At 44.2% G+C, this 25,019-nt stretch overlaps 1 protein-coding gene across 4 annotated transcripts in view; it reads right to left on the bottom strand.

Annotated features, from left to right (window-relative positions):
- Positions 1-25,019, bottom strand: part of STX8 (syntaxin 8) — a 175,774-nt gene that overhangs the window by 7,736 nt on the left and 143,019 nt on the right. The window contains exons 8-9 of one of the 4 annotated variants that reach the window (XR_012154742.1): positions 12,230-12,453; positions 10,560-11,260 (exon numbers count right to left, since the gene is read on the bottom strand). The exons of 1 other annotated variant lie outside the window; for it this stretch is intronic. Coding sequence is in view for 2 of the 3 variants with exons in the window: in XM_073310277.1 (XP_073166378.1) it covers positions 8,801-8,901 (101 nt within the window). In the remaining variant the exon portion in view is untranslated. Of the gene's footprint in view, positions 1-8,759; positions 8,902-10,559; positions 12,454-25,019 lie in introns of those variants that run through there. 2 more of the 4 variants (XM_073310277.1, XM_073310279.1) reach the window with 2 other exon arrangements.

Genomic DNA, 25,019 nt, shown 5'->3' with positions numbered 1-25,019 from the left:
AGCTATGGGAGCGCCTGAGGCCAAATGTTCACCATTTCTTTAGAGTACTTCTAATTCTTAATAGTAATGATGGTCTGAACTTAGTAGAAGTTTCTGCACAAGAGCACAACTTGATGAAGAGACAGCTTTTCACATTGGACATATAAAACGCACCCAATTGTTGCTTGTCAAGTCAATGTTTAATGCCCATTTTCTGGCATGCCAATATTTACTGTGAAATATCCACTTATTGTGCTGAATATAGCTCCTGGGAAGTTGAGCGTGTTTAGAGTCTGGCAGCAATTCAAGAGCCTTTGAAAAGGCATTCAGGAACTCTGTCATAAATATGTCTTGTTTTGACAACTCCCTCTTGAATAAATGTCAAAAATTTTCTGGTCTGCTTCTATCAGACTATTGATTTACCATTAAAAGTCACTCCATACCTGCTGTATACCGACTACTTACATTTAATATGGTACCAATTAGGACATACAGTAATAAGCTTCTAAAAGGGGACATATAACGTTACTGGCTACATGCAAAAGTTTCAACAATCTGAGGAATATGCTGGATAGACAGTGTGGAAAACATAGCATTACATTAAGGATATTTCTCTTCAGTGTATCATTTGCAAGCAAGAAGCAATTAATTTCATTTCTATAATGAAAAGGCATTTGCTTTGTAGCTGAAAAGCTTTTCTTGTTCACCCTGCATGCAAGCCGCACAACTCACTCTGAGTCTAGATCCAGAGGAGGGATGTCTTTGGGACCCTGACTATATATAGCAACAGCAATGGAAGCTTCCCCACAACCACGCCATCAATCTGCCTCAGCTAAATGGGAGTGAATATTGGTATAAAAAACTGCAAGACCCCCAGTTCATTTCACATAGCTACCTTATGGCAATGGGATAAGTCACTACCAAGCTGCTTCAGATACAAACAAGTGATGGCAGTCGGAATGCCTTGGCATATCTGACCCAGTCCCCTGAGCCACCTACTCCCTTATCAGTTTGACATTCTTGAAGTTAGGAGCTGGTGCTGACACATCTGCGGACACTAGAAGGAGCGGATAAGTTACTCTTGAATGGCTCTGCCCTTGGCTTTCTTAGAGGTCCCAGGGCATAGTGTTGGATAACTGTCCTCCAGCCCAGGCAGCTCTCAAGCATTTTCAATGCACGGTTCCATTCTGTCACCATTCTTGCTCAACACAGCCATGGGGCTGTCAGGAGAGCTAATGAGGGAACAGGTTTTATAGTGTCTACAGTACAAAGATGGCGCCCAGCTCCATCTCTCCATCTCACCCCACCCATTGTGTGCAGCTGAGAGAATTACCCACTGCCAAACAGAAAATGGGGTTCAGCTGGCTGAGCCACAGCTCAGGTAAGAATGCCATAAGGTTCACATGCAAGCAGAAACAAGACGACATGAAAGAATATAGTGAGGGCAGAACGTTTGCTGCTTGTTTCTCAGGCTTGCAACTTGAGGGTCATCTTAGATCACAGCTGATTCTGTACCTCCCGGTAGGAGGACCTCCCAAGAACAACTTTTACCATGTGAGCTCAGCACAAAGGTTGCACCCTCTCCTTTAGGATGGAGGCTTCCCAAGGCCTTTACCACTTGAGGCCGGATTGTTGTAATGTGCTTTAAATGGGGCTGCACCTTAAGGCTAGCTAGAAACTGCAGCTAGTGCAGATTGCAGCTACTGGCGTATTAAAGCGTTTCACTCAAGAGAACACACTACACTTGTGCTCTGTGCAACTGATTTCTGGTGAAATTTAAAGGACTAGTTTTGACCTACGCAAACCCAAAGGGCTTGGGCCCTAAAAGGTCTGAAACCCTTTCTCCAGCCCCCAAGGTGATACCATGGTCCCTGCAAATATCTGACGCTCTTGATCTCACCATGCCTGATTTTCAACCATGGAATTTGCCACTCCCCCTCGGTTTGGCAAATCCAGGTTTGGGGCTGAGAGGCTCATCTGTTTTTTTTAGGAGAAAGATGGTGAGAGAGGGACCAGGGGGCACTGGACGCAGCTGAGAGGGGATAAGGGAGGGAGAGTGAGAACTCTACTGTGAAAGTCCTTTTATGGTCACTTTAACCTGCTAAGTTCTGAAGCATATTCATAACCCGTGTTCTGCACACAGAGCACTGATGGCACCTTTAGAATCAGGGAGAAATAAATAAAAGCATATGGCAAGGATAGGCTCTCCCCCTCTTACAGATGGCTCATGTCCACCACTTTGCATTTGAATTCACAGTCTGGGGGTACTAAAGAATCATACCGCTGCTGTGACCAGGAATGCTTTTTTCTTCTTTTCCACACCATAGCAGCTGTGGGAAACACCTCTTTCAGATGTGAACTTGACTAAGCAATCCATGCCTTTGTCACTTGGAGTGGTGTGATGAACTCTGCAAGGGTTAAAAGCCAGCTGGAAACTGAACTTGATGCCAAATTGGACCACCCATTTTGTAAGCTGTGTGGGTTTTGGTTTGATTTTTTTGTACATCAAGAACACAGGAAACTAGGGTTCAGTGCTGTGCACTAGCTGCCTGCTGGTTTTCTGGATGGAATTTCAGGTGCTCAGTTCAACCTAAAAAGCCCTAGATGGTTTAGGACCTGCCTACGTAAGAGGTAATTCTCCACCGGTTCCATAGTTGTGGTTAACATGGGTACTCAGGGAGGGGACTCCAGCTCAACAGAGTATTCCCCATGAGAAGCCCTCAGCTGTGGAACTATCTTATGCCCTTGACTCAAAGTAGCCCAGGTGTGCAGACCTTTGGGGATCCCTGCAAGGCTCTTTTTTGCTTTTGTGGTGATCATTTATGGAGGAGGTGGTTTGGTGGAGAGAACCTTGCCATTGCGAGTGGAGCCTTGTTTGAGGTTTTCTGATGTTTTGCTGCTGGTTTAGGTGTATTATTATTCTCAATTACATCAAAAGTACCTAGAAGAGTAGATTGGTGCCTCTTTTGTGTCATTATGCAGTGAAGTAAAAACAATAAAAATATCACATAATGACTTTAAAGAGCCTGGTGTAGCATTACATTATCTGGATATATAATGCGACCCATGCCAAGAAAATTATATCTCTGCAGAACTGTGTACCCAGAGTTTAGGAATAAGTCCTCAGATCTATCACAAATGACATGGAGTGCTAACTTATAAACACAGTATTTGCTTTACGGAGGGGAAAGCAGGGAAGAGGAATTTTCAAGGAGAGACTTTAGCGTCACTGCTGCCTTCTTTGTGAACTTCTTTTTAATGTCCCAGTTTAAGGAAAAATACCTTACCTGATTTTTAATTAAGTTAATTTTTCAGTGTTGCCAGGTATATGGCAAACAAATCTGTTAAAAACCCTTTATCTTCAAGACATCAGAGAACCAACTTGGAAGGCTATGAATTCAATTTATACACCAAAGTCACTAGTTTTATATGGCAAACAACCTAACAAATCCATCTTTCCTTCATATTCCCTAAATAAATCACAACCCCACGCTCCCCCCCCATCCCAAAAGCCATAAAACCTTTCAGTCTATATTTTTCTGTTTTAACGTGAGACAGGGTATTCAATTTGTATTGCATTAAGAACCACTTTAGTATAAATCCCACACTATTAAGCTGGCTTGCATGTAAATACACTCCCTGATTGCTACACCTGCATCATTTGAAACACATCCTCTAGAGGCCTGCTCTTTATTAATTTTGTGACAGCCAAACTACCCCCCTCCCCCCAGTGTGATATGTCTGTGTAAAAGTCTGCAATTTCACATTATCCTACACCCCCACCCATCCGAAGAAACCTACACACTTTATTGCTTTTGACCTTCTTTTTAACAGGTATGACTTGAGAAATTTAATGTTACAATTGTACTTCTCAACTCTGACACCAAAATCATTGGCAATCCTCCAACAAATCAAGCACAGACTTTGGGAACAGCTAATAAAGGCTCAGAGAGCCATATGTTTCATCGGGTCTAAAGAAAAATGAATACGTCTGAAAGAAGCTGAGCGCCCTGAGAACATTTGCATTTGGAGGAAAGCAAAAGCTAGGTCACTATGCGATATGAAAATATTACAAGTTATCAAATTTGGAGTTACACATAAAGCTCCATATTAACGGACAATCTTATCAAAAGCCTTAATGATCTGAGTGCAAACATGAGAGGTTTTGTGTTTCTTTGTAACAATCCCTCAATCCATCTTGTTAAACGTATGACTGAAATAGTGCCCTTGCTCTTCCTTTTTGCCACGTAGCATTGGAAGTCAGCTGTAGTACCATAGTGGATGCTTGGTCACAATAAAGTCTTACAATTACCATTAATACCATCATTTGCCATCAGGGCCTGAACATGTGTTAGTATTTACTACCAAGTGCTGACTGCTGGCAAAGGAAATAAAGTGAGGGATGAATCAAAAGCAAAAGAAAGAATGAGATGGGAATTCATATATGTCAGAGTCAGAAGAAGTGTGCAGTGAGTTTAAATCCAAAATGTTTAGTGTCTCCACAATCAAATAATCTCCAGAGTTTATGGTCCCAAACCACATGCACACCCCAACGGAATGAAAGGAAATGAGATAAGTGTTCCCCCTAAGCTATCATTGTTCTATCTCAATTCATTTTTGGAGCTATTTTTTAAATCTGTTGCTACTTTTCTAAAAACGAAATCAATGCCAGAGGGTGTACTCAACTATTTCCAAGTGGAATTTCAAAGACTTTCCAAGCTCTTTCAGGAAAATTTGTTTTTTAATATCCAACTTCAAATTATCTGTGATAGAAGATTACTTCACTGAGGATAGTTATAGCATTCTAAATACCAGAAGCTTTTCTCTTTATAGTTTCCAAATACCTCTTTTGTCCTTACAAAACACTCTGGTTTATATCTTTTCTAAGGTACACACTTTTCTAAGGTATGTTGGCAATGACTAGAGTGGTTGAGGTCTATTGCTTTAAAACAATATGGAAGCATGACTTAACCGATTACTGTACATCTATGTAGACACCAAGTCAGCAACCAGTTACATGGGAAGGCAGGTATTTGAGAGGGTAAAGAATGAACGGAAGGTTCTCCAAACGTTTTAAAGAAGGATGGGTGCATCTTATCTCCATTATACAGATAGCATGTCTGTGCTCTAGTTGCCCTAAGTGATTTGTCTAAGGCTATGGCTACCCTACGAAGCTTTTAGCGACACAGCTGAGCCACTACAGCTGTGCTGCTAAAAGGCGCACAGTGTGGCTGCTGTTTGTCAGCAGGTGAGAGCTCTCCAACCAACAAAAAAAGTCCACCCCCCAGGAGCGGCAGTTTTGGAAGTTTTGGAACCGCCTTCCAAGGGAAGCAGTTGGGGCAAAAGACCTATCTGGCTTCAAGATTAAACTCTATAAGTTTATGGAGGAGATGGTATGATGGGATAACATGATTTTGGCAATTAATTGATCTTTAAATATTCATGGTAAATAGGCCCAATGGCCTGTGATGGGATGTTAGATGGGGTGGGATCTGAGTTATTACAGAGAATTCTTTCCTGGGTATCTGCCTGGTGAATCTTGCCCCTATGCTCAGGGTTCAGCTGATCACCATATTTGGGGTCGGGAAAGAATTTTCCTCCAGGGCAGATTGGAAGAGGCCCTGGAGGTTTTTCGCCTTCCTCTTTAGCATGGGGACATGTCACTTGCTGGAGGATTCTCTGCTCCTTAAAGTCTTTAAACCATGGTTTGAGGACTTCAATAGCTCAGACATAGGTGAGAGGTTTTTCGCAGGAGTGGGTGGGTGAGATTCTGTGGCCTGCGTTGTGCAGGAGGTCAGAGTAGATGATCATAATGGTCCCTTCTGACCTTAATATGTATGAATCTATGAATCTTTGTTGGAAGGAAAGCGCTCCTTCCACCGATAAAGCGCTATTCACGCCAGCGCTTTTTGTCAGTAAAACTTTTGTCGTTTGGGGTGTGTGTGTTTTTTTGTTTTTTTTTTAAACACCCCTGAATGACAAAAGTTGCGCAGACAAAGTGCCAGTGTAGACAAAGCCTAAGAAACACAGAAAAGGCAGAGAGAGAACTGGGAATAAAATCTATTAGTCCCGATTTCCAGGCAAGTCTGCTGGATAGAGAACGTGGAGCCAGATCTGGTTAACCTGAACTATTATCCACTTTTTATAAACAATACAAATTAGTTCATAGCACAGTCATAGAAGCAGCATTTCCACTTACCTTTTTTCAAACAAACATTACTGGATTACTGCAGCTTCAGTGAAGCACATTAAAACAATTGATATCGAGGCAATTAGCTGTCTGAATTACCCCTACCTCCGTATGAGTGCAAAACAAATGAAACATTTTTAGACAATTCATCACTGCCCAAATACATACTGGGTGTAGATTTACTAGTAAAAATGGTATAAGCTTTTTCTAGCCATTCAAAGACATAAACATCACTTATAAACACTTTTGTTATTCCCACCTAATATTGCGCTCATATTTCAGCGGAGAGCTCTGACAGGTGATAACTACTACACAATTGTGTGTTTAATTTTCTATACTTTTGTTGAGACGCCAGCTGATTACAGTATACAAGAAAGCTACTTTGGGGCAGGAGCCATCCTTTTGTTGGGTCTCTCCAGCACAGTGGAGTCCTGGTCTGTGATTGGAGCTCCAAGGTAGTTCCACAATACAAATAATAATAATAAAAACTAACAATGTAAACACACAGGTTTCCCCTAAGAGTCAGTTTGGGTGTTTTTCACACATCACCTGTTTTCTGGGTGGAGTTGGCAACATCCTCTCCTCTGTCTGATGCCTTGTATTGATGTCGGTTCTATAGGAAGCATCAGATAGGAGATGTTTGTATATAAGGTCACCAAGATCTCATCAAGCGAGAAGCTGGAAACATTCAAATGCTTTTTCCTTTTGTTCTCCGTAAAGTGACTTCATAGGCTTTCCTTGTCCATCCCCACATTGCTATCATCAACCTATTTCCAACCCAAAAGGTCATCAGCTGACACAGTTACTGGATTTTCAGATGTGGCTTGTTTTTTCTTTTTTTTAAAACACACACATTTTCCAATTTTCCCCCTTGCAGCTGCCTTTCCCTTACATGAGTGAGACCTGGATGTAAGACGGGTCAAGTGACGTGCTGCATTTCTGAATAACTGCGTTATACTTTGGAACGGGACTCCTAAAGGTTTGAGAAACTCACAATCCTGCACTAAGTTTTACCAGAAGGAAAAAACCCAACCCAAACTAAACCAGCCACGCTGGATAACAAGGGAAGAAAATCTCCTCTGTACCTGCGACACTGAAGGTGAAATTTGCCCCCTGCACAAGGAGCTAGCACAGGGCCTGGACACCACTTACATCCCTCTTAGCCCCTCAAAACAGTGCCTAAATGGTACACAGGCCTCCCCTGCTCAGGGGTATTTTACCCCTTCAGAACATAAAAGCTGATTATAGAGCTAACAAGGAGAGATTCTCTATGAACGTCTACACTTCGGGCCAAACTGAGATGCAGGTCTAAGGGAGTCTGAATTGGTTTACGCTTTCTTCCAGACTCCTCACAGCTTAAGATACAGTAACATAGGGTCAGTCAGACTTGCACCTCACAAGGTGCCAGAAGACGGGGTGGGTCAGGGAAAAAACAAAACAAAACAGGGGAGGGAGGGTTAAGAAAGAGTGAGCTTTACTGTAACTTACTGCTTTTCATGCACTCTGGTAGTCAACTTCCCTGTGACTCTTGTGCTCTCACAGTTGCCAATATAGGACACATTTGTCAGGGACAATTAGTTTAATAGGCTGGGGCATGGGGGCCGAGAGGCTCCCAAGTGCAGAAGGGTCATGTGGACGATCGGGTGAATTTTAGGCCATTTTCTTAGGAGGGAAAGGAAAAAAAGCAGAAATAATCCTAAAGTTCAGCACAACACAGTGCTCCAGCTGCTTACTTGCAAAACTCTCTTGTGAAAACGTTACTGCTCCTCATTCTGCTCCTCACACTGAAGGGACTTTTCTCCCTGCACTGGCATGATCACAGGCCTCCCACCAGGTCCTCACGGCTAGGTGGCACTCATCCTTATATGGGAAGGGGGGGGAGGGGCTTCCCGCAAGGGGAGGCAGCCAGCAGGGGGCACTGAGGAGCAGAGAGAGGTAAGCAGAGCAGCACTCCAGCAATTTGCCTACCTGCTGCCCCAGGGCAGCACTCCTTCTCTGGCACACCCTTCCTTGCGTGCACACATCCACACACCCTCTCAAGCTCAGACCCTGCCACCCTCACAGACAGTTTCCTCACTCTGCTGCCTTGTTCCCTCCAGCACAGTAACTACAGCCGAGGCCAGCAGGGGGGATTGCAAGTGATTTTCCGGGAGACAGAGTGGAGCACCACTGAGATGCTAGTTCTTTTCCTGGAGTGTGGAGCAGGCAGCTGTGGAGGACCTAGGCCAGGGAAGTGCTGGCACTCCACTCCTCCCTCTAGTATGAAAAAAACAGTGATTACCCTCCTTGCTAGGCTAGAGCTGCCTGGAGCAGACGGGGCAGCCGAGTGGGGAGCATACCTGCCAATGACCCTAGAGTGCTGGCTGGGATACCAAGAGCCTGGGATGGGTGTTCAATCCCAGCTAAACCAGGACTGTTGGCAGATGTGACTTCAGGCCCCTCAGCGTACGAGTTACACCAGCAGGGCTTTCCTTCCTTACAGTCCATCTCAGTGAGCCAAAAAACACCAAGGGCATAAATGACACATCAATAAGCAGATGAGCACTGGAGCCTAAGGGATCCTTACTGGGCCTAAATTGGGGTCACTTACCCAATGAGGATTCTGCAAGGGTAGAGGTACGTTACATCCGCTTAGACACCAGCCCCAAATTGATATTTCATTGTAAGAGCCATGAGAAAAGATGCACGTCTTCCTCTGTGTGTCACACTGTGCTGAGCATGCCAGTCAAGCTCTTAGTAACAGATTAAAACAGGGAAAACAAACAAAGGTGGGGAAATGGCGTCAGTCAATATACCTCACAAAGCTTCCACTGCTACGTTTCACAAGCTAATGCAGTGGCAACGCAGGGCATGCTGTTATTGCCAATTTATGCAACAGCATCAAGGGTACTTACGGGTGTGGGTGAAGGGGGACAATTACACAAGCTTGGGCTGCCATGCCTGCTGCATGTGATAGCAGTTACAAGCACTTCTAGGCTTTTTAAAGCATGTCTGAACATCTGAATGGAGACAAATTGATTGAAAAATATGGTTTTCACCACCTCAATTGCATGGAATAAAGCAGCAGGGCGCTGGCTAACATGCCCATGTCATGACACATGGCATGTGTGGAAGGGAAGAAAGCAGAAGGAAATATGGACAATGATAGAGTTGGCCAGAAGTGACAATTCTGTTTCGTGGTAACTTTCAAGGTTTCCAAATCTGTTTTTGTTCTGCACTGGAACAACTCAAAACCTTCCCAACATTTCCATGAAAACAAAACTGGCTGATATATCTGGTTTTGGATGCGAGCATGTGCTCTCTCTCTCCTGGTGGTTAGGGCACTAGCCAGGGGCGTGGGAAACAGGTTCAAGTCTCTTCTCAGACTTATTCTAAGCGATATAGGATGAAAAACTGCTCTGCATGTAGCGCAGACCTGGGTTCAGGCTTTTAAGTGCCTCAGTCACTTTTGAAACTGGGACTTAGGTTCTCAAAATCACTTAGGGCCAGATTAAATACCTTTACAAACCTGACACTTAGGCACTTTTCAAAATGGTATCCCTAGCCAATGGGACTTAAGTCACGGGGGAATAGGAGCTTTTGAAAATGGGACAGGCTTTGAAGGCACTTCATTTCTTTTTTAAACTCATAATGGCTGAGTTTTACATACAGACAACAAAACTTCCAGTGTCTCCATCAGAGGAGGATGGGGAGTGGAAAAGGAAGAGAGAATATTTAATGATTAGTTCCTTATGGTTCTTACATTCTTGAAGCATATTTCTTGCACTCCCTGGAACACTTGTGCATTCTTGATTGCAAGATGGCAATAAGCGACTTCCTTTAAAAGCATAGTCTTTTATTGGAATACTAAAAATACCCTGAGAGCCAAGTTTGCTTAGCTCTCACTCTTTCTTGGAGACGCACCATCATCCCAACGTGTTACATTTCAAAGACAGCAATAAACATTTCAGCATGGTCTGTTCAATTCACTTCATAATATTGTGCATTTCTATTATAGCCCCACTAGCACCATAAATCACCTGTGCACAGATTAAGCATGAGAAATTCCAGCTCAAAAGGAGTGTGGATTTTTCTTTTAAAAAAGTTAGAAATGGGTGAAAAATACAGTCAAAAATGGAAGGACTCTGGCAACCTCAAATATGGAGCTACTAGCAGGACCCATAAAATGGCAAATGCACAAGTACGCAGCACTGCTCCAGAATATCTGTGTGAGGTAAACCTACCAGAAAGGAAAATACTCTTTGAGGTACTGCAGGGAGAAAGATTCATATGTTTATAATGTCTAAACAAACATTGCAGAAGAGGATTAATTACATACAGCACATCTAAACTGGTTACACACATCCACTTCTGCATAACTTTCTTTCTTTCTTTCTTTATTCTCTCAAGGCCTGCATTACTGTTGGATTGTTACACCCTTCAGTTGCCTCCCTTTGCAATTTCCCAGGGTCTGAAGCAGAAACGTACATTTTCTGGTGCACCGAATATAAAGCTAGAGTAGCTGAAACATCATCTGTGTTACTATGTCAGCTCTGGGAGAATGAATTTTTCCTTTAGAAGTGGCTGTGTGGCTATGGTTGAGAACTAGATGGTGGAGTGGAGACAGGGTGACCAGATGTTTTGATTTTATAGGGACAGTCCCTGTATTTGGAGCTTTTCTTATATAGGCACCAATTACACCCCCACACCCTGTCCCGATTTTTCACACTTGCTATCTGGACACCCTAAGTGGAGATGTGTTCTGGCTTCCACCTCCGACTTCAAGATGTAGTGCAGATGGGACAAATTATTTTTTTCCCCTCCCTCAGGGATTTCAGAAGTGTATGGTAAACTAAATTGTGTTAGTAATTGTGCTTAGTTCTGCTCATGTTTATAGCTAGACATGCCCACTCTCTCACTTCTTTTTGTCTGCCTACTGCTGTCACATGCAGTAAGATTTCTGCAGAGAGCTAGTTCTGTGGAACGTGAAATGCACTTGGCATTAGTTCTGTTTACCACCAACCCCTCTCTCTCCTTGATGAACTCACAGGAAAACACACACACTTTCTAGAACTCTTACCCCTTGGCTGGGTCTCTCATGCAGCAGAGAACCTGTATAAAGAACCAATGGTTATTTTCTGGTAGCTCTGTTTACAAAAGTTTATTTTATAAAATGAGGTATCAACAAAATGTACGATGTGGAAGAGTCTGGTACACAAATAGCAGGATGCTGTGGCCTAACGGAGGAAGGGCTCCTTTGGAGCTGGGGACTGCAAGATACATCCTAATCTGGGTCACAATATTCACATTCAGGCTCAGCACAAGCATTAACTGACTTCAGTGCGACTACACCTGTGCTTAAAGTAACACACATGTGTAAGTACCTTCCTGAACTGGGGCCTTAAAAGGAAGAAAGATAGTTTTCTGGATAAGGCACTGGACTGGGCACTTATTCTTGGATCAATATCTGGTTCTGCCCCAGACTCTGGTGGAGATTTGGAACAAGTCACTCAATCTCTCTGGCCTCAATTTCTCCATGTGTAGAATAGAGATAATAGCACCTTAGCTCACAAGAAGGTTAAGGGAGTAAATTCACAAGTGACTAACAGACACTCAGATGCCACAGTAATGGGAGCCATTTATGTATCCTCTAGCGAGCCCACCCAACAGCCAGCTGGCCTGGTGGTCAGGCCTACAGTTCTCTATCTGCTTGTTCTGGAGGGGGCCCTGCCAGGGCATACACAGCAAGCCTCAGTCCCTCTTGCATCCCCCTTCTTCTCCCCTTTGGGTTCTGTCATGATGCGGAGGAAGCAGGAGGGGGAGCAGGCCCAACCACTCCACTGGCTCCTGACTTAGGGCCCAAAGGGGTGTTGCAGTGTGCAGACCACTCACCGCTCCACCCAAGTTACACTCCCCTGGGACACTTCCTACCAGGCTGTGGCACCTCTATTGGGAGCACGGTCACATTCCTAGTAGAATCAGCTTAGCCTGCCAGGGGACAATGACCTATTCTTCGGGGCCTCTTGTGGGTTTCCAACTCAAAACGGGGGATACGGGTCACTGCTTCCAGTGTGGCCTTACCCATGTTGTAGTCACTCTTCCAACAGCTCCAGGATCAGCCTCACTTTCTGGTGCAGTCTGTAACTCCTTTGCCTCAGGCCCTACCTGGACCCTTTTAAACTGTCCCTCCACATGGAGCATGCCCTGTAGTTCCTTAGAGGCAGGGCCTCCCTAGCCCAGTACTGCCCCATGCCTTGCTCTGGTTTATTGTGGGGCCTGTGAACCCCATCACAGGACGAAATATCCTATGGAAACAAAGATAGCCATTTACCTTATTATGAGAGATACTGTGTCACATTTCCCTCTTCCTATTACATGATCTCATGGACAGAAGGATGATAAACACAAAGCTTTCCAGGTCTATCGCTCCGGGCATTTACTACTGGGTGAAGCACTTCCTGCTCTGCACAGCCCTATAGGGTAAGAATCCCCATTGACTTACTGAATCTGTTCATGCTAGTAGTACTATGCCCAGTAGTCAGCAATTACAGTATCAGGCCTTAGTCCTATGGAGACGTATGCAAGTAAGTCAATTTACTCACGTGAGCACTCCCATGCACCTTGTGTTTAAGTGTGTGCAGCCTCAGACTCTTAGTTTGTGCTCCTGGAGGTAGTGCCAAACACATGGAAGTCTTTGCATTCTTGTTTTTATAAGGGTGATGTCTCATCCAATACTAGTACATGACCTATGGGTTAGGAGGCCTAGTGTATCCTCTATTACTCTCTGCCAAGTGTTCACTCCCAGTCCAATAAGACTTGAACAGACGAGTAGTGTGATTTTTTTTTTTAAAGATTTTTTTTCCCTCTAGTATCCAAACTGATTCATTTCAGACACCATTCCCTCACTTTTCATTTCAGCAAGGCTAAAAGAAATGAACTGATCATGCCAACTCGGCTCCGGCAGCTGTTGAACTGAATGTAGCAAAGCCTACGCCTTATCTTTATGAACTTTCAGTTGTGTTAGGCTTTGTATTTTTAAATCAAATGCCACACTTTTCATAGTGAGGAAAATCTGAGGGCCCTCCTCTCCACGGACAAGAGAGTTCCTTTTGTACTTTACGTTTTCATTCAGTAAAAACTACTGTTTCTTCAGTTTCTAGTAATTTCACTAAATACAGTGAGGAGACATGCATGTTGCATATAAGCCTAATAGCACAGCACACCTTCCTTAAGAAAAATTTTCTATAAAATATACATTGAGATCAATTCCTTCATAAGCTGTTGTAAGGCAAGTAAATGTTATTTTAAGTGCTTAACAGTCACAAGTCTACTTGTGTAGTACTTTATATTCTGATTTCACAACTGATACAAGGTGTTCTGAGAGGGGAAGTTTGTTTTTTTTATAATACTTTAAAAAAAAATCAAAACCTGTTCTAACCATCTGCTGCAGTACAGTCAAGGAGCACCTGCATAAAGTTTTTCTAGACAATGCTACAGTGTTCCTAGGTTTCATGCCTTAAGCATTTAGTAGTTTTATATGAAATTTTATGAGCATCGAGTAGAACAGAAACATGCATAATCCTTCCAATGCATGCTCAATCTCACACAGGCATGGAGCTATTGGGATGATGTTTTTCTCAACTATTTTAGGAAGACTTAAACAGTAGATGGACCTGGATAAGGTTAACACTCAAGTGGAGAAATATTTATCATCTCACAAATATGATGGTGGAAACAACTGCAACACATCTTTCACCATGGTCCTCAGAAATTTAAATACAATTAACCCACTGCTAAGAAACCTCAAAAGAGGTTATATACTAAATTGGGTAAGTAAAAGGTTTCCCCCTAACTTTTGCTGAAACATATCTTTAGTACCTGTACATTTGCTGATATATAAATATGGCACTTTTGTTGAGAAAAATGTTTTAATAAATAATTCAAACACGAACAATATTCTTAGAAACATGATCACCCTTTGGCAATCCAAACCAACCAGAGCATCTAAATACTGCAGAAAACAGCAATTAAATATTTATTATTAATGCCACTTACAGCTGTTAAGAAACGACCGTTATAAAAGTGCCAATGGAAACAACAGACCGGGTAAGACATAAGATATTTCAGAAATAGCCTCTAGCCAACAAACACAGAATTGTGATGAGCAATTACGTTCAAATTGCACAATCATTGTTTAAAAAGTCTATGGGTAACTGAGTCTGAAGAACAGAAAGGCTGATAAAATACCACAGTTCAGTAGCAATTTAAAAACCCTTGTTCATGTAGACCAAGCAGGGAATTCAGTCCTTCCTGAACTCCTGAAGTAATCTAACTGTTAACAGAAGTTTCTACAAAATAAATAAAAAAATTGCATTTGTCAGAGCCCACACACATACAGAACTTTGATTCCTAAATGCTAGTGCACAACACATAATTTTGGTTTTGGAAGACCGCTTTGTCTCCTGTGTTGGGGTGGCTAATTTTTTTTTAAGGCCGTCTTGAATGGTGCCAAAACGTTATAATTTATGCAAGTACATTACAAGAGGTTTGCTCTCATTTTGCAAAAATGAAGTACAAAAAAAGACAGAAAATTCTCACATTATTTCATCTCAATACTTTCCTAACCTTTGCTAAGTTTACAGAACTATAGTTCTCTGCCTTTGCCATCACATATGACAACTATAAGCTGCCACAGCAGCTGCAAAATAAATGCCTTTAAAGGAAATAAAGAAATAATTGCATTAAGGACAAAGAGCAGGGGAAAAAAAACCTGACTGGGTGACATGAGTAATGCAGGGCTGAACTGGACGTACCCCTGGGACTGAATGTGGTGTTTGTTACAGATCAATCCAGGGTAACCCCTCTATACTCACCGACTACTGGAGACTTTTGTTCCTAACAGAGAAGGGTAGTAAAAACAGAAGGGGAATTGGGAGAACCCGCACATGGAAATAAGGTTTGAAACCATGTCCTCATATATACTGTACCGTGTTCTCATGCCCTGAAACGTGTCCACCTTTTTGAACTCTTTATAGTGTTACTCTTTAGATAGTGCCAGAGTTACGGATGGAGGCTCACAAAAAAGAAGTCTGTATAGTGAATGCACCCGTTGTAAGACAAAAATTGATCCGTACAAAATATTTTGATGTGAAATTAAATTGCTTATCTTACTATACTGAGTTTTCCCTTGAATCTAGTGCTGTAGTAATGTTTTCATAGTTTATTCCCCTTACACCTCTAGGAAGAAAAATAGTAAAGAGGCATATAAATCGTTGTGGCTCATTTGTCTGAATTTTACCGCTTCCCCTGAATTTAGGACATTCCACATGCTTTCCCAGTACCACTGTTTTGATAGTATTACCAGAAGTGTCCCTTATTAATCACCTTGCCACTAAAAGGTCTCTCTGGAGCATTTGCTTATTATAGACTTTTTCAATATGTTTCAGTTTACTCTTAATTCGTTAAAAGCTCAGCAAAGACGAATACATTCAAAACTAACTTCTGCCACCACAGAACTCAAAAAGAGAGAGGAGGTTTTTCCTATTACCTATGTTTATTTAGACAATCCCACGCAGTTTTCCTCCACTCCCCAAATATCAGAGAATTGCTGGATTATGCCTTGTCTTGGTCTAGAAATATGTCTACACATTTAAGGATTTGTAGCTAGGAATGTTTCCTTTTAAGGCGACATTAAAATGAATGAAATACCTTCCTGGATATTACTATTTGAGTCAGGATGTTTGGAAGAAATTCTTTATTGGCTCCATCCTGCAAGGTATAGAGATCTATGGGACCATTCACATACTTAAACATGTGCTTCAATGCTTTGCTGGATCAAGGATAAAGTATCACAACCCGGCAGAATAGAGCCTTTACGGGGTACAATGCATCTCCAAATGTTATGGAACTGCAGCTTGTGGGTTCTTCTGGTTCATTATAACTAGGACATTTGAGACCAACTGGTTACTAACTGCAGTGACAAAGCACTGCAAAGCAAGATTTTCCCACTAAACGAAAATTCGATGTTGTACATACTGTTCACTCATTGGTCTTCCTTTCATACATCAGTGGCTGATGTTACAAACTAAATACCTCAGCAGGTAGGGAGGGATGAAGAAAAGATGAAAACATCTAGGTTGTTAAGCTGATGATTGAGCAGCAGTGAGTGGAGCACAGATCTACGCATGTCCTGTGTTTGATGATCACCTGGTTCTCACTTGGTGGGCCAGCAATGATTAGAAGCGCTATGTAGACAGTATACTAAGGAAAGGACTACACTTAGAATCATAGAACCATAGGGTTAGAAGGGGCCACAAGGGTCATCAAGTCTAACCCTCCTGCAGAGATGCAGAATTTGTTGTGTCTAAACCATCCAAGACAGATGACTATCCAGCCTCCTTTTGAAAACCTCCAGTGAATAAGCTTCCACAACCTCCCTAGGCAGTCTGATCCATTGTCCTACTGTTCTTATAGTTAGGAAGTTTTTCCCGAAATGTAATCTAAATCGGCTATGCTGTCGATTGAACCCATTGCCTCTTGTCCTACCCTCTGTGGCAAAACAGAACAACTTTTTTCCATCTTTTTTATGGATCCTTTCCAGTTTCTCTACATCCTTTCTGTACACTGGTGACCAAAATTAGACACTACTCCAGCTGAGGCCTAACCAGCATTGAGTAGAGCGGTACTATCACCTCCCCTGACTGGCATGCTATGCCTCTGAGAATGCAACCTAAAATTGTGTTTGCTTTTTTTTGCAACAGCAACACATTGCTGACTCATGTTGAGGTTGTGATCCTCCACAACTCCCAGATCCTTCTCAGCAGTGCTGCGGCCAAGCCAGTTATCCCACATTCTGTATTTGTGCATTTGTTTTTCCTTCCTTAAGTGTAGCACCTCACATTTGTCTTTGTTGAATTTCATCTTGTTGTCTATAGGCCAGTTCTCCAATTTATCAAGATCCCTCTGAATTTTAGCTCTGTCATCCAAAGTGTTGGCAACCCCCCAGCTTTGTGTCATCTGCAAACTTGATCAGTATGCTCTCTATGCCTACATCCAAGTCATTAATAAAGATGTTAAACAACTCCAGACCCTGAACAGATCCATGTGGAACCCCACTTGATACCTCCCTCCAATATGACATCATTCCATTAATAGTTACTTCTTTGTTTGTGGTGGTTTAACCAATTATGGATCCACTTAATGGTAGTTCTGTCAAGCCCGCATTTCTCCAGCTTACTTATCAGAATGCCATGTGGGACTGCGTTCAGACACTGCACACCCAGCTAGCATGGGTATAAATAGCAGTGTAGACGGTGAGGCACTGCTTAGGTATGTACCCTACACGGCTCTCTACACACCCAACAGTACCTCCCACATCTATACTGCTCTTTTTAGCAGTGTAGTGTCCCACTGTCTCCCCCCGACAGACCCTTTCCCCAATACAGTGAAAGACACTAGCAGCGGGGAGAGGTTCCAGCAGCTCCCCTTACCAAAGTCCTTCCCTGCTGCAGGGAAAGACTTTGGCAGTGGGGAAAGGCTCTGGCATCCCCACTGCCTCACCCTGCCAGATCTTTTCGCTGCTGCATACAGCTACACACTGCAGTGAATCCAGACACAGGCTGCCTTTTGCAGGAGCATGTAGCTACATGGACCCTACACACTGTTGCAATTGTACACAAGGGCTTAAGACTAATCATGTGGGTGGTGGTGGGAGTGCCTTGTGCTGCTTAACAGCAGCCCCTCTCTGCTGCTTTAATATCTTGTGTTAGTGAGTTCCACAGGTTAATTGCAGTACATACTGCATTACCAGTTTCAAATGTGTTGTTTTTCAGGTCAGAAGAGTGGTGACTGCAATATGGGACCTTAAAGGAATCCGGGGACCTACTCCACCCCAGGAAATATACGCTGAATATCAAAGTTTCAAGTAATTGAACAAATACGGTGTTTTGCTTTGTATAACAGTCAAAAAGATCACTAGTGCTACCACTGAAAAAGTAATGTTGTTTACATGACTTCTAGGAGGACTCCTATCTGCAGAGCAGTAACTCAAGCCAGATGGTGCAAGTCTGCAGAAGTTTCACATATAAAACCAACACTAAAAGTCTTTTCAAATGGAAAAAAAAACAGATCCCCTTCATTCATTCTTATAAAGGTGTGTGTCAAACTGTAAAATGATGGTTTTTTATTCTTGTCTTCAATCAGATTATACAAAGATGCATTTTAAAATTATACTTCAGATTTATCATTCCTCTGTTATAATCTATATCACCTGTGGGTGTGTTTTATTACTGTTAATCGAGCCACCTTTAAGGACAGGACACTATGAAAAGACCCTGTGCTGTCTGGGGCACTGATCCAACAAGCAGATCTGCGTGGCCTGACCCAGGCATCCATGTGGAGCCCTACTGATGTCAGCTGGGCCTCACATAGGTACAAGGGTCTGCCCAGCTGGATTTACATTCAGAATCAAGGCTCAGGGGCCAGATCTAAAGCCCTTTGAAGTCAATGTAAAAAAACAGATCGCCTTCGATGGGCTTTGGGTCAAGAATGACATGATCCAAACTGACACGGTGCTCAATATTCAGATGAGGTGACTGAAGGGAGCCAGGGGACTTCTACAATGTGGCTTCTGACAGCTCGTTAATAGTGGAATGCAGTTTGTCCAACAGGTCCTGCTCCAGCTCAATCATGCTGGCACCTTTAGTCCGTGCAGGCTACACGCTGTATTAAAGATATGGGCAGCTGCAGATTGCCTGATTTTACTTTTTCTAGGTGCAGCCTGTGGGACTGCAGTAAGGTGCTGATGCTGCCCTGAAAGGGGCAACCTCCGATTTAAGACAAGCCATGGAACATCAATGCTCTTTAAATAAAATCCACATTTATCCAAAGCTTCCCCTCTCTTTGCTCCAATTACATTTTTTCTCTTTAATAAAGGTTTGGGTGTGGCAGTTAGTTTGCTTCCTAACAGCAATCATTTTTAAATTCTCTATGGGGGTTTTAAAGACTTTGAGAAGAGATGTTTAGTAAGATCAACTGCCAAGAAACATCTCCCAGTTAACTTCCTTTGGTCCCAAGTCAGTAGGTGACATTAGCACAGCAGATTCTATCTGCAAATCCAAATTTCTAAAAAGAGACAGACAGTTTTCCCGCCCAGATCAGTGGTTCTCGGCATTTACCATTGTGGGCCACATACGCAGCCCTCTATGGGTTACGTGGGCCTTATCTGCACAATATATATATTATCTGTATGGCCCCGAGGATGTCACATGGGCCGCAGCTGTGTGCTGATTGGGCCCCAAGTGGCCATGGGTTAAGAACCACTACCACAGACTGGTTTCAGAGTAACAGCCATGTTAGTCTGTATTCGCAAAAAGAAAAGGAGTACTTGTGGCACCTTAGAAACTAACCAATTTATTTGAGCATAAGCTTTCGTGAGCTACAGCTCACTTCATCGGATGCATACTGTGGAAAATACAGAAGATGTTTTTATACACACAAATCATGAAAAAATGGGTGTTAATCACTACAAAAGGTTTTCTCTCCCCACACCCCACTCTCCTGCTGGTAATAGCTTATATAAAGTGATCACTCTCCTTACAGACTGATTTTGATAGGGAAAACATCCTAAGCAAGGCAAAACATTTTTTAACATTTTAGCTTTCGAAACACATGGTGTGGCCTATAATACTATTCACAGTAAAGGATGATTTTAAGTCCCCTTCCTCACTTAACTTGCCAGTGAACATGGGAAACCATTAGTTCAAGCTGCTACAATTAACTCACAACTTCCCCTTCAAAGCTTGCACAATTTGGAGCTGCTTGGCATGCAAACAACCCGGGAGACTCATTTTCATTGCAATGTGAAAGGAGGGGTAAATTACTGAGTTAAGTAGATTATTGGGGAAGAAGTCACACTCAGCAACCTTCTGAGATGATTAGACCCTGGGAAATTCATATTGCAAATCCCTAGGCCCTGACAATGCACATTCATTACCAGTTTCTGGACAATCTGCAATCAAGAACTTCTCTGGCAGCATTAAACACCCCTCTTCCAATGGACTTTCATTTAACTTTTCAAAGAGGAGCTAAATTTTAATTTTGCAGGGAGAATGCTTCAGCAGCGAAGGAAGCACACACTCAGCAGTTCACCAGTAAAATAGCCATTTTCTTCAAAGAAATTCCATCATTTTCCAAATAAAAATGTTATCACCACCAAATCCAAATACACACACACGGAACATAGGCAACTGACTCCCTTTGGGTACCCTCAAATGGACCTCTGCGAATAAGACCCAGAGTGAAGCAGTTATTTCTGAAAGGAGCTGCTGTTTTACAGTGGGGTGCACATTTAATAAATACAGCGATAACACAGCAACTTTCAATTTGACCAGTTAAAAGTTACAGTTGTGGCAAGAAATCCAGTTCCCCTAGTGAAAAGGACTTATGTGTTTGACTTTGTATCACGTATTACACAGGAAGTTACAGGAAAGTGTCAATGCCCAGGAGTAGAAGACAAACATGAAGATTAAACTCAATAAGTTTCTGGAGGAGATGGTATGATGGGATGACATGATTTTGGCAATTAATTGATCTTTAACTATTCATGGTAAATAGGCCCAATGGCCTGTGATGGGATGTTAGATGGGGTGGGATTTGAGTTACTACAGAGAATTCTTTCCTGGGTATCTGGCTGGTGAATCTTGCCCACATACTCAGGGTTTAGCTGATCACTATATTTGGGGTCGGGAAGGAATTTTCCTCCAGGGCAGATTGGAAGAGGCCCTAGGGGGTTTTTGCCTTCCTCTGCAGCATGGGGCACAGGTCACTTGCTGGAGGATTCTCTGCAACCTGAAGTCTTTAAACCATGAGTTGAGGACTTAAATAGCTCAGACTTAGGTGAGGGGTTTATTACAGGAGCGGGCGGGTGAGATTCGGTGGCCTGCGTTGTGCAGGAGGTTAGAGTAGATGATCATAATGGTCCCTTCTGACCTTAATATCTCTGAGACTATAAAGCTCCTGTTCTATTGTGGCCACTCCCTTTATGCAGAAAGAAGACTGCTGGAAAAATACTGCCTCTATGAAAGGCTGCTCCCCAGCAGCTTCAGTCAATGAGCTCCATCACAGGGTTTTATTTGTTTAAGGGACAGAATTTTCTTAGCTTAGAAGAGTCCCTTTTCTTTTTTTCATCTGGTACGTTACAGTGTATGCTATTCACCGTTCTTTTGTGAATTTGGGGCTTTCCCTTTGATTTACACTTTTTGTGCAATTGTGTAAATCAAAGGGAAAGAGAATAGCACAAGGCATGAGCAATATGGCATGCACAGGAGAGCACTGGCTTGAACTCCCTCTTTGGTCACCTGATGCTGGTTTACTAAAGACAGGGGTTTTTTTAGACTTTTTTTTTTTTTTCAATGAATTGAAAAGCACCTTGTAGGAGAAAGGAGAGGATCTGAGGTTGCCACACTAGGATATAGCTGCTGAAAGTAAATTCCAGCATCACGAAAGCCTTATTCAATCCCAGTAACTCAGATTGACCCTCTCGGGCAGTGACAACCTCCTTCCCTCTCAATGGGCCCGAGGACAACACTGAAATGATTTCAAAAGTACAACCCTTGGGCATATGCAGACAGATGATCTTCAGGATACACCATCACTGATGAGCAAGAAGCATAAGGCCTGGGGAGCCAGGTCACTGAACTGGAGCATGGGATTAATCTCCGGAAGATAGTCACAGGAGGAAGAGAGTTCTGATATGGGACGTAAAATGTATAAATAAAGAAGATGTGAGCATGGAGAAGTGGTGTCAGGGGCACATCATGCAGGTAGGAATACGTGGAGGCCACCTGAAAGAACATTAGGGTTATTGATCTAGGGGATAAACCAGCTGAGCAGGATCTAGAGGCAACTACATGTGCTCTGAATTGGACACTTCACGATCTAGTGTGGCTGTCCCAGGAGAGTGAAGGTCTGATTATCCTTCTGCTTGCTCTTTACTCCTGAGGGCATTACACGCCAAAAAACTTAAAATTCTGCACACAATATTTTAATATTCCACAAATTTTATTTGTCAATAAATAAATGCAGAGTCTCCAGCATGGCAGTGGGGAGCACAGGCCCCTGGCTTTACAAAGGTAGGAGATCACTCTACAGCCTCCCCACTGTTGCACCCAACCAGTGAGGTTGCACCCAACCCTGACACAGCACAAGGCCTGGGCCTGCCCCAAAAACACCCTGGGGCCCAGCCCCTCTGCCCCAGGCACACCACGTATGGGACAGGCAGGCTCAACCAGGCAGGATCCAAGTGTGGAGGGGCTCAGTGTGGGGGGATCCAGGTGTGGGGTGAGAGAATTGTGTGTGGGACAATCTGGGTGCAGGCAGCTCAGTGGGGGGGTCTAGGTGTGGAGGGATCTGGATGCACAGAGGCTTGGTTCCAGGTGCAGGGGCAACGGGACTTTGCAGGGGCTTCCAGGTGAAAGTGGTTGGGGCTTAGCGGAGGGGTCTGGTTGTCTCAGCAGGGGGGTCTGGTTTCTGGGGGAGTGGGGCTTGATGGGGTAGGGGTCTGGTTGTCTCAGCAGGGGGGTCTGGTTTCTGGGGGAGTGGGGCTTGGTGGGGTGGGGGTCTGGGTGCACCTAGCTGGGGGTCAGGGGCAGGGGGGTCTGTATGTGTGGGCTCAGGCTCCTCAGGGTGGGGGTCTGAGTGCAGGGAGTTCAGTGCGGGGTGGTCTGGGTGCAGGTGTGGGGTCTGGAGGCAGAGGGTTTGGGTGCAGGGAGGCTCCAGATGCAAGGGTTGAGATTCAATGGGATGAGTTCAGATATGGAGGACTAGGGGGGTTCTGGGTGAGGGTCAGGCTTTTAAGGGGTGTCTGGGTATGGGAGGTTCAGATGCATGGAGGTTGGGTGGACGGGGGGAGCAGCTCCCCAAACAGTGACCCCTCCCCCTGAAGCTGAGGAGCACAGTGGGGCAGAAAGCAGGGCAAGATGCTGAGCTTCCTGCAGCTGGGGGAGGTTTCTGGTGGTGGGTCTGACCAGCCCCAGCCACTCCTTGCAGGGGAAGAGGAAGTCCCGTCCTCTCCTGCCTCCAGCCTAGCCAGGACGAGCAGCTTATCCTGGCTCAGGGTAGGAGCCACTGGCTGGGGTGTCCCACCTCTCCACCAGCTACTCCGGGTGCCTGAAACAATGTACCTGTGCAGCTAGGGAGTGGTGCGTGACTGCTCTTGCGGCATCCCTTTGCTTCCCTGTCAGAAAGTCATTTTTCTGCAGGGAAGCAAAAAAAAAATCTGCAGGGGACATGATTTCTGCGCATGCGCAGTGGTGCAGTATTCCCCCAGGAGTAGCTCTTGGACTGTATGCTGGGCAGAGAGAGCAGCTGAGAATCCTTCAGCACAGAACCTATGTGCCTTTACCCTCAAGACCTCCTTTGTTGAAACTACCTTGGTTTTTATCAAGCTCCAACAAATGCAAAGGTAAGTCTCAAGCAAGAAGCAAGGCACTATTCAAGACCATTATCCAGCAGCCTTATACAAATAGTGCAGACAGATTTACACCCCAACTCTTATCCACAAGCCGAGCTAACTATGGCCTTTCACTAAAGGGTATATTTGAAAATTTTCCTTTCTACAAAATTACAGCACAGGGAATCATCTACCATTCATAAGACCAGAAATGCAAACCAGTGCAGCCATATCCGAACACGGTTGCAGGAGTCACCTTCAAAAATGTTTCCATTGCCTTTGTATATCACATTACTGCAACATTGTCTACAGAATCCCTATACCAATGGTAAGAAATAGGGGACAACTGAAAAGGCACCCACTGTGGGCAATTAAATTAATCCCATGTGGGCAACCTTTAGATGGGCCTATTGGGATTTCTCCCCTTCTCCACAGTCTCACTCTCCCCTCTCTAATTTCCTCCCTTCTCCACCCCATCTATACTCTGTTCCTTGGTTATCTGTACACAGCTGCCTTGACCTGACACCTAGTCATGTGAGTCTCTGAAATGAGGGTTCTCTAACTAGATAGTGCAAATTCATGCCTCACTTGTATCCAGGCTTTTTAAAGCAAACTTTTTCAATGAGAATTGCTGCCGAACTCAGCGCACTCCGTGGCCTTCCTGGGGAGCACACTTGTCTGGGCTGTCATCCCTGCACACCAATACATGGCAATCTATCTTCCAATTAAGGTACAAAGCCAGCTAATATACTTAGACTCACTTTATGGATTATCGAGTGTATCAACAGTCCTATGAAATGGGGGAAGAAATGCTAATTACGCTTCGCAAACTCCTGGTAGTAGGTTTGCCAGGCGTCCGGTTTTCGACTGGGACACCTTGTCAAAAAGGGACCCTGGTGGCTTTGATCAGTACTGCCGACCGGGCCATTAAAAGTCTGGTCAGTGGCATAGCAGAGGCCCGGGGCTAAGACAGACTCCCTACCTGCCCTAGCTCCATGTGGTTTCCGGAGATGGCCGCCAGGTCCCTGTAGCCCTTAGACGCCGGAGCGGCCAGGGACTGCGAGGTTCCGCGTGCTGCCCCTACCTCGAGAACCAGCTCTGCAGCTCCCATTGGCTGGGAACTGCAACCAATGGGAGCTGTGGGGAGCGGTGCCTGCAGGTGTGCACGTAGAGGTTGCAGGGACCTGGCGGTCGTTTCCTCGGAGCCACCGTAAGCACTGCTGGGACCCCGCACCCCAACCCCCTGTCCCAGGCTGGAGCCCACCTGAACCCCAAATCCCTCACCCTCGGTCCCACCCTCAGCTGGAGCCTTCACCCGCACCCCAACCACTTGGCTCAGCCCAGAGCCCCCTCCCGTACCCCAACCCCATCATCCTCAGTCCCAGCCAGAGCCCCCCTCCCCCCCTTCACTCCAACTCCCTA

The sequence above is a fragment of the Lepidochelys kempii genome, chromosome 14, assembly GCF_965140265.1.
Source record: "Lepidochelys kempii isolate rLepKem1 chromosome 14, rLepKem1.hap2, whole genome shotgun sequence".
In the NCBI taxonomy this organism is placed as follows: Eukaryota; Metazoa; Chordata; order Testudines; family Cheloniidae; genus Lepidochelys; species Lepidochelys kempii.
This window is presented reverse-complemented; position numbering and strand designations above follow the sequence as displayed.